Raw genomic sequence first — 17527 nt, forward strand, 5'->3', positions numbered from 1 at the left:
TGTACTCGTGTAGCCTACGTGCCTACTACCCGCGATTACCACGCCAGATATGCCGGCAAGCAGAATGCAGGGGAGGTGTTGTAAAAGAACGTCACCATCGGCCACTACCGTCCATTGGGTCCATATTCATCTCGCACCAATCGGCAGTCCTTGCGCTCGATGTTGATACAAGGATGTTCGGCGCCGGGATGCTGCTCGTGGAAGATTACGTTGCGTATATCTCCCGATCTTGAGCAGACAGTTGGGGCAATATGAGGAGCTGCGGGTATGCTGAATCACTCTTAGTAGTTCCGGTGGGTCATCGAGGTGCAGGAGGACGAGAGGAGTGAAGTCTTGGTGGTGGTCAAGCAATTCCGAAGAACTTCCGACGAGAAGCTTAGCGTGGACGTGAGCTCCAAGCTCGACATCACCTCATCATTGAAGACCATCCCATCACCTGATCCAAACACCATGCTACGAACGGCTGCTGCGGGAAGATATCTACTACGCCGACCGGCTTCCTGGAGTGGCCATCATGGCGCATTGCAATACTCCATGGAATCTACAAACGGCGAACGCAAGGTCCAGACGCCGGTACAGTCTCAGAACACGGACGACATCGCCCCGAATCCCTTGAAACCAGAACCGGAGTCGACACAGATGCAGACACCTATGCAATCGCAAGATCCAGCAAGCTTCTCACTACAGCCTGGGCACCCGCCGACTCAGCAGCCGAGTCTACCAACGCAGCAGCAAGGCCGGCCTCGACCAAACAACGCCGGTCCGCTCTATACTCTGCTCGTGTCTCTGATCGTGGCGCCGATGATCACCTACGGGTATTACAACTATCGGAAGGAGCATATGGAACAGAAATGGAAGGGCATGCTGAAGGAAGCGGAGCAGAAGAGACCAAAGAGTTAAGATTGGAAGGAAAGAAGATACGGCAGAAGGCAAATTGATACAAGGATTCCTGCTCGCGGGCCATTTGGATTGTTTGAATCGGTCAGCAGCTATCCCGGAACAGATGTTGGTCGATTGACGAACACCCTTTGCAGCCAAGGCACCGTTGCTACTGTCCACCAACGCCCACTTTCCAAGGAGAAGTCGAACAGCATAAGATTATGACATGTAGAAAGTGGCCCAGAAATCGAACCTACCGAATACCCCAACTCCATCAGAAGCTTACCACGATCGACCGCAAGACAACTACTTCGGTGGTATGGGCTTCTTTAGACGCCGCTCTGTCCCGTCGACAGGATAAGGAGGTCTTGCCCTGCCCGCCTCTTCGACCGGTTCAGGATCATCGGCGGGACCATGCTCTTCATCCACTCCGCCAGCTGGAGGTGCAGGATCCTCCGGCGGAGCTGGGTCATCTTCAGGGATGGCGGGTGCTGGCGCTGGACGGCTTGCCCTTGTGGATCCAGAGCTCATGGTAGCGATGCTGTTGCGCCTATGCCCTTTCGCACGCTCGTCGCTGGCATGACCGCTTTGTACTGAGTCGCGACGGTTACCGCTCTGGAGACTGGTATTTGTACCACTTCTCGAACGACGGTAGGCATGGTGCCCCTCGAAGCGATTCTTTGGCTGATGGGTTTGTGTCTCCAGTGGAGCTGGAGTCAGAAGGGCACTGAGCCTGTTCAATATTAAACCGCCCGGAGTGGGTGGGCCAGATGAGGCTCCACTCTTCCTCTTGCTGCTTGCTGGAGTCTCTGGCCTATCTTCGGCCTTCTTAGTCTTAGGGTCGTCCTTGGTCATATTCTTGAGTCGCTCGGTGTTGAGCTGGCTTCTCTTCAAATTGGAGCACTCAAAAGCTACGGCTTCCTTCACTTCTTCGTGCTTCTCCAACATGTCTCGGCACTCGTAGCATTTCTTGTGGCTGCTTCCTTCCGTGATGATACTAAGCTTGCAGCCACTTGTGCTGACATCCTTACATTCATGCAGGTGAGGTCGTGAGTGCTTACACTTCCCTGCTATATATCAGCACGGTACCCCTCGATCAAAAGCAAGTTTCACTTACAGTGCAGTACTTCGTACAGTTGACACATCGTCGTCTGGAGGTGTCGTTCGTGGAGACGGTAGATACAGGCCCGCTGTTGTTTACTTGATGGTGTTGTTGACTGGTGGTTGAGCTTCCGGTTAGAGTACCAATTCGTAGAATACCTGTTTGGTGTTGGATATGTCGCGGATCCATCGCAAAATCTGCCTGCCGATATATGCTGGCCTCCAATGACTGTACGGCTATGAGGCATGCGTGAGTCCTACATTCCATGTCACTCTGAGATTGCCAAACATCACCAGCGCTGCAGCAAGCAGTGCAGTCAAGACTCCTCGCCAACTTGATGCTCTCCTTCAGCGTACGAGCCTGTCCGCGTCTTCGGCATCAGAGCACTGCGACGCATCGAATTTATTTTCCATGGAAAAGCCAAAGCGGAATCGGGCAGACAATCTTACCATGTGATCTTTGAGCAGTAACTGTGAAATTGTGATATGAGATTGCGCACCTACAGTACCCGCAAATTGGCAGAAGAGTCTTGTCGTAAAACTGATTCTGATGTTCAACCACCTGTTCCGTGACGTGAGCGCGCAACACGTACCTGAGACCGAGCGTACCTGAGACCGGCTGGAAGGATCTCGCGCTGAGGCTGCAGCCACGCCCCAGTGCGCTTGGGGCGACGCTTCGGCTGCAAACTTGCCTGCTGCCCTACGACACGTCCCCGTGTCGTCCTTTAGGACGGTCATGCCTACTATGCTTGCTTCTCGAGCACCGGCGCACGACACCCGGCCAACACCTCTTTCCCGCGCCAACCTTTTCCGTACATCTTATTCCTCCTGCTTCTTCTTCTTCTGCTGCCGGCACAGCTCACAAGATGGGCTTGAGTAAGATCCGTTTCCACTCTGTATCAGCTCGCTGCCCCGGAAGTACTCCCGACAGCGTGTGAAGCGGTTGGGCTCAATGCGCCCGCAGCGAGCTGTATTTGCACATGGCAGTCTGCAGTCCTTCGCCAGGCCTCACGTGCCGTGCCCTCTGCTTTCGGCGAAGTGACGCTCCAGTGAATGTTAATCCAGTGAATGATGTTTCCGAACGCTGTCAAAGAGGAGCAAGGGGGCGCAGGCGTGTCGGTTGAGGGCGCCATCTGTTGCGGCGTCGTTGCAAGAGAAAGGCGAGGGGAAGATGCACGGTGAATCGTTTGCGACTGTGTTTGCTGGGGTCAAATTGAAACCACTGCAAAGCTCTCGTAAGACGTGTCGCGTGTATTTAGCTGAGTCGCCCTCTCCTGAAGCCATGAATAAATGCGCGCGTGTTATGTCGTAGTGTACGTTATCGCGGCGTCGGTTAGCCCCGCAGACACTGGCTACTACTCTCGCTTCATGCTCCCCTGATGTTAACAAGACCGATTGGTGTACCACTGTGAGCATCAGAGCCACTCTAGACCTTCGTTGCCTCTGTCGTCCGCGTCCCTTGAGATCCTGCAAGATGCTCGCCGGTCTGCTAGGATGCTGTCCAGCAGGAGTGTTCTGGGGTCACTGATCAAATATACTGATCCTGTCAACGAACTGAATGAGCCCAGGGCCTACCTGGACGGCTCCGATGGCCCTGCACTCAACATCCCGCCACCCCCGGGGCGCTCGCTGGTGGACGTGGATGGTCTGGAGCAGCTCGAACAAGGTCGTAGTGATGCCCTCCCTCTGTAGCTGCTGGTGTGGTCTGGTCCTGTCGTAGGTGAATGCCCCCGTCGCTCGAGCCTCTGCCAGCTTCACATGGCAACGTGCTCACACCGGGACCCACTCCGCTCAACAAAGGACGTCGCATGTCAATATCACCTCATCGTTGACCAGAGCGTCTTTGTTGAGCCCAATCAGTCGCCAAGGCTTTGTCTTCACATGAATGCACAATGGCCCAATATCCTTTTTTTGGTTCGGTTGAAAGCCAGCTTGCGACAGAGTCCTTGTGTGATTTTCTTTGACCGAGCCTCGACACAACCACACAAATACAGCTGGCTCCGCCGGTCCGAGTCCTCGACCAGACAGACCTTTGCTTGCATACCAGAGTCCTTCCAACTGCTCGCTTCGGAAGACCCACGGCATACAAGCAACCACACTCGTTTGAGACGACGTCCGGCACACCAGCAACCACACTCGTTGAAAGATCTTTTCGGTCTACACAGACCAGACACTCGTTCTACCAGCATCCACCGGCGGTATACCACCACCACCACCACCCACACTCGCTTTTCACCACACACTCCCTTCGAGCCCTCGGAATTTTCCCCCTAGCAGTCCCGAACAACCACAAAGCCGGAACGATCATGGCCCTCTTCCAGGAAGTTGACTCCGTGGCGTTGATCGTCTACGTAGCCTTCTTCATCTTCCGGTATCTCCGCACAGTCGTCGGCATCTACACCTGGCTCACGTACAAGGCGGTGCCAATCCTGGAGAAGCCGACGTTCACCGCCGCAGACGTCTCAGTCGTCTGCCCGACCACCTTCAAGACGCCGGATGAGTTGATCAGTTGTCTCAAGAACATCGCCAAGTGCATGCCGTCCGTCATCTACGTCGTCACCTCCCACGCCAACGTCGGTCCCGCAAAGAACTGCCTCGACGCCAATGGGCTCACGCTCGTCCAGGTTCTGGGTGTCGATAAGCTCAACAAACGGGTTCAAATGCTCAAGGCCCTTGAAGTAGTTGATACTCCGATCACCGTCTTTGCTGACGACGACGTCCAATGGCCATCCCACCTCTTCCTGGACTACCTCCTTGCCCCCTTCGAAGACCCCAACGTCGGCGCTGGCGGTACCAGGCAGCGTGTCATCCGTCGCAGCGGGAACATGTGGAACTGGCTCGGCATTGGGTACCTCGAGCGACGCAATTGGAACAATATCTGCGCCAACGCCATCGACGGTTCCATCTCGACCCTCTCCGGACGCACTGCTGCTTATCGTTCCGAGATCCTCCAGACCGACGAATTCCGCTGGTACTTCCAGAACGACAGCTGGAGGGGCAGGCCGCTCAACTCTGACGACGACAAGTGCCTTACTCGCTATGTCTACTCGCACGGATGGTCCATCAAGATCCAGAGCGATTCGCATGCCATCCTGGAGACCACGCTCGAAGAGGACTCCAAGTTCATCGATCAGTGCATGCGCTGGGCTCGTGCTCACTGGCGTGGCAACTTTACCGTCATGGAGAACGAGAAGTACTGGAAGTCGTCCCGGTACGCCTGGGGTTTCTACGCTATCTATCTTGCGCAGTTCACCACCCCGGCTCTCCTCATGGACCTATTCCAGTTCCTGCTTCTCCAGTTCGCCTTCGGATCATGCAGCCAGTCCAGGAACATTGCCTTTGCCGTTCTTCTCGTCTGGATCGCGTTCACTAAGAACGTGAAGCTGATTCCTCATCTACTCCGCAGTCCGTCCGACATCAAGTTCATCCCGGTCTCGATGGCGTTCAGCTACCTCCACGGCTTCCTGAACGTGTACGCTGCGTTCACCCTCACACACACCGCATGGGGCGGCAAGGACCTGAAGGCACTGGAGACGGCGAAGGCACCCGAGGTTGCGAAGGTTCGGACGGACGAGACTGAGCCGTTGCTGCTGCAGGCGAGGAGGCTGAGCAAGACTGCGTTCGTATCTTCCCGTGATCCTACTCCCGAGCGCCAGCGTGAAGTCACTAACAGGGCATAGATCTATGAGTAGCCCAGAGTCGCTCGTCTAGGTCGGTCGCCAGGATCGCGCGCTCAGCTTGCCGATCGAGGTAGGCGCATGATCATCTTTCGTCCTCGCTTTGGTCGTCCTTTGGGAGCGGCGCACAAGCTTCAGAACTCAGCATCCAACATGAGGGTTCGCCAGTAATGAGTGCATGCATGATGAAGGAATCGAGTCGCGCCTTCCGGATGTGGTGCGCAGAGGCGCGCTGCTGACTCGGGAGGAGCGCAAAGAGGTAAACATAAAAGTACAGCTTGTTGAATTCATTGTCCCCATGACCGCTCCCGTCCCGCGTGAGTTGCACGAGTCACATGTAGTGTAGGCAACTGACCAAAGTAGATGAAAACATGTGAAAAATGAGATGAGCGAGAAGAGATGAAGGAGGTGAGGTTTGGGACGCGAGGTGAAGTCTGAAAGCCATCGTCCCCACGTGCACGTGGCAGCCCAGCCTTACACTCGCCTTTACCTACCTTAATTTCTGAACAAAGCACCACAACGGCTCAGCTGCAGGAACACTGTGATTCGGCAGCGGCAGCAGAGCGGCGAGGTGTGAGAGACGTGCAGTAGCAGCGGCAGCGGCAGGACTCAGCTTGTACCCATGACTCACCTTTATGGAGGCAGCTGAAGTGCACCAGGCGGCCATCGATGTTACCGCCGTCTACCCGAGCCACTGACCAGCGAAATATGGACGGTGTGTGTGTAGCGCGTTAGTACCTCCGGTACATGTACTACCCCAAACCGACACCGTGCAGAGGCAGCTAGTCCCTGCTGCCCACAGCCACCTGTCCCGCTCGCCAGTCATCAGTGGAACGGCGGTAGCAGAGAAAAAGACTGCGGTGAACGCGTATATAGCAGAGCGAGGCTGCTTTGACTCCCTCGCCCGCAACTCTTTGCTCGACCTATTCATCATGGCAAGAGTCACCAGCGAACTCCTGTCGCTGCAAACGCTTCACTATGTCGGCCCAGTGTGCGTACTGCTGTACTTCAGCCTCGCGAAAACCGCTGCAACTTGCTGTAAGTCCTCGCGCGATGACTGGGTACTCAAAAGTCATGCTAATGCGATGCAGTTCTTCATCGACCTTCAAAGGGCACAACAGTTGCTACCAGAAGATATGTCGCCCTGGCACTTCTAACAGCCGTCTGTACGACACTAGTTGGCCAAGCAGTCAGTCGCCTTATTCAATCGATCGCGCAACCCGGCACGTGGGCTCCGCAAGACGAAGTGGTTTACTTCCTCATATCGATCCTGGCATACGGCTCGCTCGTTCTTGGAGTAGCAGAGAATACTCAACCGATATGGCACCCCTACCTTGGATCATTTTTCGTCGGTGGCGCGTTCGAAGTTGCCATCACAACCCTCGAGGCTCTCGTGCATGGCGCCCAGAACGACTTCGAATTTACTCGACTGGCACTACAGTCCGTTCGGACCGTTCTTTTGGTTGTTCTTTGTCTGCTCGGAAGCTGGTATGCGCTGCAGGATCGACTTGACCATTCCAATCATCTAGACGAAGCTGAACCTTTAATCTCGAACGGGGGCCCGACACCCGCAAAGTCCTACGGAGCAGTGCCAGAGCAAGATGACGATGAAGCAACAAGTGACATAGATTCTGACTCGGACGAACCGAACGAGACCCGAGAGCTCAGGAAGAAGCAGCGCAAACGTGTCGAAGAGAAAGGGAGTTGGATCGCATACCTGAAAGAGTTCAAAGTGTTCCTGCCAATGCTGTGGCCTTCAAGAGATAGAATTGTGCAAGCTTGCCTCGCAGCAATTGGAGCTGTCCTCGTCGCCGAACGCTTCCTGAACGTGCTCGTTCCACGGTACCTAGGATTCATCACGGACGATCTCAACGAAGGCAACGGAGTCTTCCCTGCGCACACTGTCGCACTCTGGATGCTATTCTCATATCTCAACTCCTCGGCAGGGCTCAGTGTGGTTAAATCGCTCGCTGAGCTACCAGTACAGCAATTCGCTTACAAGAGCATTGGTGCCACGTCCTTTGCTCACATTATGGGCCTGTCAATGGATTTTCACAACGAGAAGAACAGCGGAGAGCTCATCCGTGCCTGCGACCAAGGACAGAACCTTCAAGGCCTGCTCGAGTTTGCGCTCTTCCAGATTGCACCGATGTTCATCGACTTGCTCATAGCATTCGTCTACGTTTACCTCCTCTTCGACGTGTACATGTCCTGCATCCTGGGCTTCGTCGGCATTGCATACATCTGGGTCGGCGCCAAAACAACAGGCTGGAGTGTGCGTCGGAGGAGGAGGTTTAATACTGCCTGGCGGAACGAATCGAAGGTCCAGAATGAAGCAATCAACAACTGGCAAACAGTCTCACATTTCAACCGGGGAGCGTACGAATGCGACAGGTACAGCAAATCCATTGATGAGTTCAACAAAGCCGAGATGGGCTACTTCATCTCATACTTCATCGGTGGGGGTGTGCAGTCGCTGATAATGGTTATCGGGAGACTTGCTGCATCATTCTGGGCCATCTACAAAGTATCGCGAGGAGAGGTGAAAGTCGGCAATTTCATCACATTGATCACCTACTGGCGATCGATCGAGTCGCCTCTTATGCAGGTCTCATGGAGTATCAGGCGAGTCACGCAGATGCTGACGGATTCCGAACGACTGTTGCAACTCTTCCAAACGGAGCCGAGCGTCAAGGACATCCCGGACGCAGCCGACATTGTCATCAAGAGCGGCGAGGTAGTTTTCGAAGATGTGGACTTTGCATACGACGTTCGAAAGTCAACGCTGAAGAGCGTCACCTTCACAGCAAAACCCGGACAGACTGTCGCTTTGGTCGGCGAGACAGGAGGTGGCAAGTCAACCATCTTGAAGCTGCTTTACCGCTACTACGATGTATCCGCTGGTTCAATTCGGATCGACGGACAAGACATCCGCGAAGTGACGCTCGACAGCTTGCGGGACTCGTTCGGCATGGTCCCACAAGATCCGGCGCTCTTCAACATCTCGATTATGGAGAACGTGCGGTATGCCCGTCTGGACGCTACCGACGAAGAAGTCAAAGATGCTTGCCGAGCAGCTGCGATCCACGACAAGATTGAAGGCTTCCCGGATGGCTACAAGTCGACGGTCGGTGAGCGTGGTGTGAAGCTGTCTGGTGGCGAACTGCAGCGTGTCTCCATTGCTCGCGCCATTCTGCGGCAGCCGAAGATTGTCTTGCTGGATGAGGCCACCTCCATGATCGACGCCGAGACGGAGGCCGTCATCCAGCAGGCCTTTAGAAGATTGACCTCGGACCGCACAACCTTTATCATAGCTCACAGGCTGTCCACCATCCAGCACGCGGATTTGATACTAGTAATCCAGGATGGGAAGGTGATCGAGCGCGGTACACATGATGAGCTCTTCCAAATGGATGGCAAGTATGTGGCGCTGTGGTCGCGGCAACTGAGCAAGGACGTCAAGACTGTTGGAACGACGCTGCATGTGGATCAGGCGGATCCAGCGCAGTTGAATATGGGGTCGGAGTCTACCAGAGGTGGCGCAGACGAATAGAATGAAAAGCGTGTGTTCTTGATACCCTACCGTAGGATAGACAGATGAGGCACCTTCCGATCTGGACCCATCCCGTGTCTGTGGGTCTTCCTCCAGCCGGATATACCAGTATGACCCAGCTTCTCGTAGGTACTGACGATCCTCCCGGTCATCCATGGTACCCTGTTAGCGCCGACTCAACCGTCCGGAGGTGAGTAGAGGGTGTACGATCAGGACTCGTCCGCGACAAAGCTCATCACGCAAATCCCTCCCATACGCTCCGGGCGTCGGCATATGCAAATGAAGCCTTCTTGAGCCCTTTCGGTTTCCGCTCGGGATCGTTAATCTATGCTGGTGACAGACGTGAGGTTGTTTTCTCCGCTGATCACGACCAGACCTCGGCTCAGGATCTGGAGCTCTCCATCCCGAACCCATTCTTGCCCTCTCACCCCGAGGCAGTACAGCGATGCTCACGCTCTTCATGAAGTAGATTCCTCTGTAGCATATCATACTGTAACATCATCAAATATCTCTGACAAACAGCCACCATGAGTGCCCCAGGCGCAGGCCACGAGTTCAAGCCCTATCCCGTAGCATGGAACAAGCGGGACTGTCTCCTCTTCGCCAACAGCATCGGAGGAACAGTCGATGAACTGCAGTTCCTCTACGTGAGTCTCGAATACACCATTCTCCCTCCCTGCTGTCTAACGATGCATAGGAACTCCACCCCAGCTTCTCCGTCTTCCCAACCTACCCCATCCTCCTCCCCTTCAAGCACGAAGAACAAGATGTCATCGACTTCTACGCCGCCCAATCCTCCTCCAGCATGGCGATCCCCGGCGCCCCGAAACTCGACCCCAAACGCGTCGTCGACGGCGAGCGCGCCATGACCTTCTACGAACCCCTTCCCACCACCTCCGCCGGCCGCAAATTCGAGATCCGCGGTAAGTGCATCGGCATCTACGACAAAGGCAAGCCGGGCACGGTCGTGGAGTCCCAGAACGACCTCGTCGACGCCGAGTCCGGGGAGGTATACGCGCGCATGACCGGGTCAGGGTTCTACGTCGCGCAAGGCGGATGGGGAGGGCCGAAGGGACCGAAGGCGCCGAACTACAACCCACCCGAGGGCAAGGAGCCCGATGCGGTGTACGAGCAAGCCACATCGGCGGAGATGGCGCATCTGTACCGGTTGAATGGGGATTACAACCCGTTGCACGCGACGCCGGAGCCGGGGAAGCAGATGGGGTTCGGCGGCGCGATTATGCACGGGTTGTATTCGTGGAATACTTCGTGTCATAGTCTGTTGAAGACGATGGGAGGGAGTGATCCGAAGAATATCAAGGAGTTTGCTGCGAGGTTCGCGTCGCCTGTCCTGCCTGGAGATACGCTTGTGGTGCAGATGTGGAAGATGGGGGAGAAGGACGGAGAGGGGTTTGAGGAGGTGAGGTTTGTGACGACGGTTAAGAAGACGGGCAAGGTGTGTTTGAGCAATGGGAGGGCGAAGGTGAAGGTTGTTGGGCAGAAGGAGAATCGGACTAGTAAACTGTAGAGGGAGGCGTATGAAATTGATGTCCAAATGAGCCTGTACTTGCCTGCGTCCATTGCTTTAATCGATGCAGCAACTTCCACATGTGGATGCGCCTCTGTATGATCTTGAGCAGCACGCCGTCGAACTTTCCGTACACCTGGTAAAGATGGCTCAGAACAGAGACAATCGTCAGTCATAGATGCTTGTGTCCATCCAGATATAGCCTTCTTTGTCCCTCTATCATGCGCCGCGGCTGAGTCTGGACTTCATTGTCCCACTGCAACCACACCTTTGGATATTAGCTGCGTCTCAGCCCTTGTACAAAGGCGTTGAGCCCAAGAATACATCTCGCTGTGGTACCGGTTCATCGGCGAGGCTCAATCTCACTGCTGATCAAGGGACAACATGGAATGAGGGCCATTGTGCTGCCGGAGAACGAGTCTTCGGGTCCGCACCTTGCTTCACCGACTCTCCAAGTTGACGATAAGATCTGGCGAGGCCTTGGGTGCCGATATTCTCGGGTGTCGATGTTCGAGATCAGGTTATCCCCACGTCCGGGAATGTCAAGCCACATGTGCTCCTCCAACCTCTCGCTTCAGTCTTTTTAAGCTTCCAGTGACGTCCTGAAGTCACCAAGTCACCTTTTCACGCACGTCGGCAACTCATCGAGCTCGCCAACAGACTCTTGCTCCTCCGGGAAGTTTTCTTCATTCACCTCACCGGACTCTGTTTCCGGATCACCTTCACCGTGGACTCATTACAACCTTCGCGACAGTCTACGGACCAGCCGCTGCCCTCACTCACCCAGCCAAAACGACGACCTCGCGGACTCGGTCACCTCTCGACCAAGTCGTCCAGCGCCGTACCTACACTCTCCACCTTCTCCGCCGCTGTGCCGGGCTCCATACCGCAGTCGCCGACACGACCGTCATCTAGAGCTTCCTCTCGCTCTGGCCTCGGTGCGCGAAGGGCCAGCGCCATGGCCTCTCCCCAAGATGGCGGCTTCCACCACCCTCATTCAGCAGCCGATCTGTAAGTTCGACAAATGCATGCCTTCAGGAGGTGAAGTTTGCTGACCACGTTACTCAGTCTGCGCAAAACCATTTTCCAGTAAGCAAGCATTCCAATTTTCTTCATTGGCTTTTCCATCCGCGGCATGTGGCGCCCGCATGCGGGCATTTTTTCTGTCGCGTCGGGCTGGAAGCGGCGATCATACCGAGCTGATGGAAATGCATGGCGGGCGATGGGGATCCCGTCATCGATGCGCTCCTCTTGCATGTGCAGCTCGCCTGAAGTTCGGTACTGCCTCTTCCACTGCCGTTCTTCGCCGACGCCGACGACAGCGCTGCGCACTGGGCTGACATTACTCTCTTCCCTTCTACCGTCTTCTGAATTGCAAATGAACTCGGTTGTCCATCATGGCGAGTGCTGATTTCCTTCGACCATATAGCAAGCAGCACGACGACGAGCTACACGACCAGATAGGTTCTGGCGCATCAACACCGCCCGGCGCTGCGACACCACGACCTGACTTCGTCGACAAGCGACTGCCGGGAATCATAAATAGTTACTTTGGACAGGTTCGTGACTCCCTGCTCAAACGCAGCAAGAGCACTTCAAATTCTCCCAACAACCCCGCACCATCCTCAGAGCAAGAGAAAGAGCCCATCGAGCAGAAGGAGCCCGAGGACACCTCATCCCAACACATGGCCTCGGACGCAAACAGGGAGCGCGACGGCGCATCCACGTCGCCACTCAGCGCGAACAGCGGTGCCCACGAATCACCACCACTCTTGCCACACGAGCCAAAGCGCCCGGGCCCACAACACCTGCAGACCGACTACCCTACACCTCCACTCTCCAATTCCTCCTCGTTCATCGCTATGAACCACTCTGGTGCGGGCGGGAATGGCGGCCAGCGAACTCCGTCTCCTCGCAAGCGTTCATGGACGCAGAGAAAGGAGAGCATCGCTGCGCTGACATCCAGCCTTCGCCGGGCGACCTTATCCGACGAGACTACCACCGCTGTCACCCAACCGGATGTCTCTGCTCAGCTGTCCAACCCTTGCACTGCTTCCGAGGCCCCCACAGATGCCAGCAGTTCATTATGTCAAAATGCTCAAGACAGTGATGCTCGGGTGCTGACAAATGGCGCTGAGCGCCCTCAGAATACCCCTCCTCAGACGCCTCGCACACAATCATACTCGCACGATCATAAGCCCCGCGATGACACCTCGAACGTTCGAAGCGTGCCGAAGTCGAGTCGATCGAGCTCTGGTGGGTCGCAAGCAGCGACAATCGGACAGCTGAAAGGGCAGCTGGAGATATGTATCGAGGAGGGCAGAGGACTTCGACCGAGCGTGGAGCCGTACGTTGTATGTGTGTTTCAGCAAAATGAGGACATCTCAGGCGGTCCTAAGGAGGATGCCATGGACACGCGCGAGAACGGCGCCGGCGAGGAGAAGGAGAATCTTGCAAAAGGCGTGGCGATGAAAAGATTGGGCAGTGGGTCAGGGACACCAATCTCGATACCAGGTCTCAGGAGCAGGCAAACTAGCTCCACCAACATTGCTGCCTTGAGGAGAGGCTCCGACCGGCCCGAGCGAAACGAGACCACCGAGCCGCAGTGGCGGCATACCGCGACCTTTGATGTGGTGGGGGAGAAGAACGAAGTTGACATCTCGGTATACGACAAGTCGAACAACGAGACATTCATTGGCCACGTTCGGTTACCGCTCAACCTCGACGACTACCAACACCAGCATGAAGACTGGTTCAATCTCGAAGCGCGAGAGGCCTCGTCGGACCATGTCACAGGCCAGATCCGACTCAAGATCGCTTTCCACGCCAGTGGAAAGAAGGTCTTTGGCCCAGACGACTTCCAGATCTTGAAGCTGATCGGCAAGGGCACATTCGGTCAGGTCTTCCAAGTACGGAAAAAGGACACCAAGCGGATATACGCCATGAAGGTGTTGTCGAAGAAGGTCATCGTCCAAAAGAAGGAGATACAGCATACCATAGGAGAGCGTAACATTCTCGTTCGGACGGCTACCTCGGAGTCCCCCTTCATTGTGGGTCTGAAGTTCTCGTTCCAGACGGCGGCAGATCTGTACCTCGTTACCGACTACATGTCTGGCGGCGAGCTCTTCTGGCACCTGCAGAAAGAGGGCCGCTTCCACGAGGAACGTGCAAAGTTCTACATTGCGGAGCTCATCCTGGCACTGCGGCACTTACACCAGTACGATATCGTATACCGCGACCTCAAGCCCGAGAATATCCTGCTCGATGCGAATGGACACATCGCGCTTTGCGACTTCGGCCTATCGAAAGCGAACCTGGCCAAGAACGACACGACGAATACCTTCTGCGGCACGACTGAGTACCTCGCGCCAGAAGTGCTCCTCGATGAACAAGGCTACACCAAAATGGTCGACTTCTGGTCACTGGGCGTGCTCGTGTTCGAAATGTGCTGCGGCTGGTCGCCCTTCTACGCCGAAGACACCCAACAGATGTACAAGAACATTGCATTTGGCAAGGTGCGGTTCCCTAGAGATGCGCTGTCCCAAGAAGGCCGCAACTTCGTCAAGGGACTGCTCAACCGCAATCCGCAACACCGCTTGGGTGCGAAGCAGGATGCGGAGGAACTGATGGGGCATCCATTCTTCCACGACGTCGACTGGAACGCTCTTAGCAAGAAGCTGACGCAGCCGCCGTTCAAGCCGAAATTGAAGGGCGAGCTCGACACCAGCAATTTTGACCCGGAGTTCACGAATGCGCTTACGGATGGTGGTGCTTCGTCGTTGAACGCGAGGGCTGCAGCGCTGGCGAGCGGTGTTCATGCTGATAGCACACCGCTTAGCCCGACAATGCAGAACCAGTTCAAGGGCTTTACCTTCGTGGACGAGAGCACGCTGGAGCAGCAGTTTGGCGATCGGGACTTTGGCATGGACGGTACGGACGACCGCAATGCGAACAGGGTGTCGACGAATTTCAGCGGTCGAGATGGCGGTGATAGGATGAGCGGCATCGAGCCCAGCAGTGCTCAGAGCGACAGCGAGTTCAATCATGGTATGCTGGACGACATATGATGAGTGTTCCACACACTTTCGACAGGGGCATTGCCTGCGGCTGCTTCGGTACAGGCACGGCTTTGTACATTCTGTACAGCTCTTCATACCCCGACATACAGCAACGTCAAACATCACCTACCGACACTACTTCACACGACCTCGCCGACAGCGCGCAGTCGTGTGCTATCGAGCGGCTGGCAAATACTCAGCAGCAAGCAAGCACGCAAACGAGCGAGTGGGAAAAGGCATCTTCGAAACGGCGTTAATAATGGGCGGGCGGGCGTGGTTGCTGCTTAACGGAATGATTCACAGCGAATGGCGGGTAGGCAGGCGGGCTTCTTGGAATGCGAAGCATGATGAATGAAAAGGGACGGGTTTGATTCAGGCGGTACTTTCTTCCGGCGGCGCAGAGAGCTTTGTGAATAAGTTTAGCGTGGTTTTGTAAGGGATGAATTGATGTGTGTTGATTCTGAGACGTTCACCTAGTGTCTCTTCGTTTATTGAATGCCTTCGATTAATGAATGTAGAGTCCATCTGACCGCTGGTCCAAGGAGAAAGTGATAAAAACGTATTGAACAACGTGAAGGAGAGCACGTGATTTTGAAGTTCTGCCAAGGAATTTGTCGCCGCACCTTCCCGCTGAGGCGCTCTTGCGACAGCAGCTGTGGCAGCTTCTCAGCGTCGCGCAGCGCGTCTCCCACAAATCTCAAAGCCGACACCCCGCCAAGCTAGCAGCCAGCGACGATGCCGTTCCAGAAGGGTCACAGAGGTGCCCGCCGGAGCAGCCGCAAGTCCGACTTCGCCAGTGAGTCCAGCACAGCGACACCGCAAAAGCGCTGCAGACTCAACAGAAACGACGCAGAAGCACCAACACCAGAAGCGCCAGAAGATGCATCCGACCAGGACATGGTTGACGCCGACGGTGATGCGGAAGACTCGCAGAACATCGGCACACCACAGCCCGATGGAAACGAGCAGGACGAGGAGGAGGACGCAGGCACACCGGCGCAGGACGACGATGACGCCGAATCCTCACCCGCCATAACCACCATTCCCCGACGGACGAGAGGCAGAGGAGGACGGAGAGGGCGCTCACGACCCGATATCAGCACGCCCGAGCCTGGTGAAGATGGCAGCGAATCCGGCACTCCCTTCCGGCGGCGCAGAGGCAGACCACCGGGCCCGAACAGCGGCAGAGGCAGAGGCGGCACTCGCGGGCGGAGAGGGAAGGCGGGGCCACCGGAGCAACCGCGGGTGATGGACAAGGACGGCAATACGCTGGAAGTGAAGGACGACGAGGCGCAGGTAGATGACGACCCGGAAGGCAACGAGAAGGTGGATGCGCTGGGCAACCTGCAAGGAGGCCGCGACTATCGCGTGAGGACATTCACCATCGTGGGAAGAGGCGAGAGGCTGTACATGTTGTCGACTGAGCCGGCAAGATGTTGTGGCTTCCGCGACAGCTATCTCTTCTTCACGAAACACCCGAAGCTCTTCAAAGTGCTGGTCAACGAGGAGCAGAAGAAGGATCTGATCGAGCGCGACATCCTACCGAGCAGCTACAAGGGTCGCAACATCGGTGTTGTCACGGCTCGATCGGTTTTCCGGGAGTTTGGTGCGAAAATCATCGTCGGTGGACGGAGGGTGATTGACGATTACAAGGTCGCAGAGGCCAAAGCGAACGGTGAGGTTGAAGGAGAGCTTGCGGATCCGGACGATAGGCTCCCGGACAACAAGGACGACTACAATCGCAACCGCTACGTGGCCTGGTTTGGTGCGAGTGAGGTGTACCGGAATGCTGGACAGGGTGGTGGTGCTGTGCATCCGGGCAAACCAGGGCCTGTGGGTAAGAGGAGGAATAATTTGACTGTGACGAATTGGCAGGTGATGCATGCGAGGGAAGCAAAGTATGTTCGATTTGTCTTTACTGTGTTTTGAGAGGCCCTGCTGACTTACAGTTATAGCCGCTTCAACAGCCACCTAGCAGCTTTCCGACATGGAAATCTGGATGGCGTTTATGACACTCACACCAACATGATGTTCTATCCCAAGATCATGCAGCCGACGCACGCCCGTTGGGAGCAGATCCCACCGCCCTCGACACCTGCTCAAGCCGAACAGAACCTTCTCACCAACGGCCACACCAACGATACCACACCAAACGGCACCCACAACGATTCCATGGACCTCGACCACGCACCTCCCCAAGACACGACCTCATCAACCCTCTTCCACCCCGTCCCGGCCGTCATCACCCGCAACTTCACCGTCATCGACACGACCTACACCGCCCCTCCCCTCTCACACACCGGCTACCCCGGCCCAGACGGGCACACCGCCGACCCGGCCTCCGGCTCCAACGGCCTCAGCAACATTCCGGGCGAGCTCGTCGACGAGCTGCCGGAGGACTGTCGCAGGGCTTTTGAGGAGGCGAGACGTACGGAGGTGCAGTGGAAGAGGGGTTGGGGTACGGAGGGCGAGAGTGGGTTGAGGGGGGGTTTGAGGGTGGGGCTGAGTGGGTATCCTGTTTGATGTTGTGAGGGCGTTGGGCGAATAGGCGTTTCGGGGGTGGCTCAATGGGTGGGAAGGCAGATCAAACTGGGAGGAAGGATTGGTATGGGTCTGAACGAGTGGTGAGAGATGGGGTTGTGGTGGAGTGGTGGATGTGTTTGAGTATGATATGCTAGCTACCTGCTTTAATAGAAGCGGCACCCAGATGGGGTAGCCTACGAGGGTAGCG

At 55.9% G+C, this 17527-nt stretch overlaps 7 protein-coding genes across 7 annotated transcripts; 6 read left to right on the forward strand and 1 right to left on the reverse strand.

Moving 5' to 3' along the window:
- Positions 1-173: 173 nt before the first annotated feature.
- LTR77_005473 (uncharacterized protein) lies at positions 174-900 on the forward strand (the record flags this gene model as incomplete). The annotated part of the gene is made up of 3 exons (XM_064802718.1): positions 174-214; positions 238-265; positions 289-900. 3 exons carry the CDS (start codon positions 174-176, stop codon positions 898-900), a joined length of 681 nt encoding a protein of 226 aa, XP_064658843.1.
- A 285-nt stretch (positions 901-1185) lies between these two features.
- Positions 1186-1916, reverse strand: LTR77_005474 (uncharacterized protein; the record flags this gene model as incomplete). Its single annotated transcript, XM_064802719.1, has 2 exons — positions 1186-1881; positions 1911-1916. The coding sequence occupies 2 exons, from the start codon at positions 1914-1916 to the stop codon at positions 1186-1188; spliced, it is 702 nt and encodes a 233-aa protein (XP_064658844.1).
- Positions 1917-4286: 2370 nt separating this feature from the next.
- LTR77_005475 (uncharacterized protein) lies at positions 4287-5660 on the forward strand (the record flags this gene model as incomplete). Its single annotated transcript, XM_064802720.1, has 1 exon — positions 4287-5660. The coding sequence occupies one exon, from the start codon at positions 4287-4289 to the stop codon at positions 5658-5660; it is 1374 nt and encodes a 457-aa protein (XP_064658845.1).
- A 929-nt stretch (positions 5661-6589) lies between these two features.
- Positions 6590-9210, forward strand: LTR77_005476 (uncharacterized protein; the record flags this gene model as incomplete). Its single annotated transcript, XM_064802721.1, has 2 exons — positions 6590-6695; positions 6749-9210. 2 exons carry the CDS (start codon positions 6590-6592, stop codon positions 9208-9210), a joined length of 2568 nt encoding a protein of 855 aa, XP_064658846.1.
- Positions 9211-9737: 527 nt separating this feature from the next.
- LTR77_005477 (uncharacterized protein) lies at positions 9738-10738 on the forward strand (the record flags this gene model as incomplete). The annotated part of the gene is made up of 2 exons (XM_064802722.1): positions 9738-9857; positions 9908-10738. 2 exons carry the CDS (start codon positions 9738-9740, stop codon positions 10736-10738), a joined length of 951 nt encoding a protein of 316 aa, XP_064658847.1.
- Positions 10739-12135: 1397 nt separating this feature from the next.
- On the forward strand, positions 12136-14805 carry SCH9 (Serine/threonine-protein kinase; the record flags this gene model as incomplete). Its single annotated transcript, XM_064802723.1, has 1 exon — positions 12136-14805. One exon carries the CDS (start codon positions 12136-12138, stop codon positions 14803-14805), a length of 2670 nt encoding a protein of 889 aa, XP_064658848.1.
- A 726-nt stretch (positions 14806-15531) lies between these two features.
- On the forward strand, positions 15532-17319 carry NPL6 (chromatin structure-remodeling complex subunit RSC7; the record flags this gene model as incomplete). The annotated part of the gene is made up of 2 exons (XM_064802724.1): positions 15532-16694; positions 16752-17319. 2 exons carry the CDS (start codon positions 15532-15534, stop codon positions 17317-17319), a joined length of 1731 nt encoding a protein of 576 aa, XP_064658849.1.
- Positions 17320-17527: the final 208 nt, after the last annotated feature.

This window comes from Saxophila tyrrhenica (assembly GCF_035928015.1).
Source record: "Saxophila tyrrhenica strain CCFEE 5935 chromosome Unknown scaffold_8, whole genome shotgun sequence".
NCBI lineage: Eukaryota > Fungi > Ascomycota > Dothideomycetes > Mycosphaerellales > Extremaceae > Saxophila > Saxophila tyrrhenica.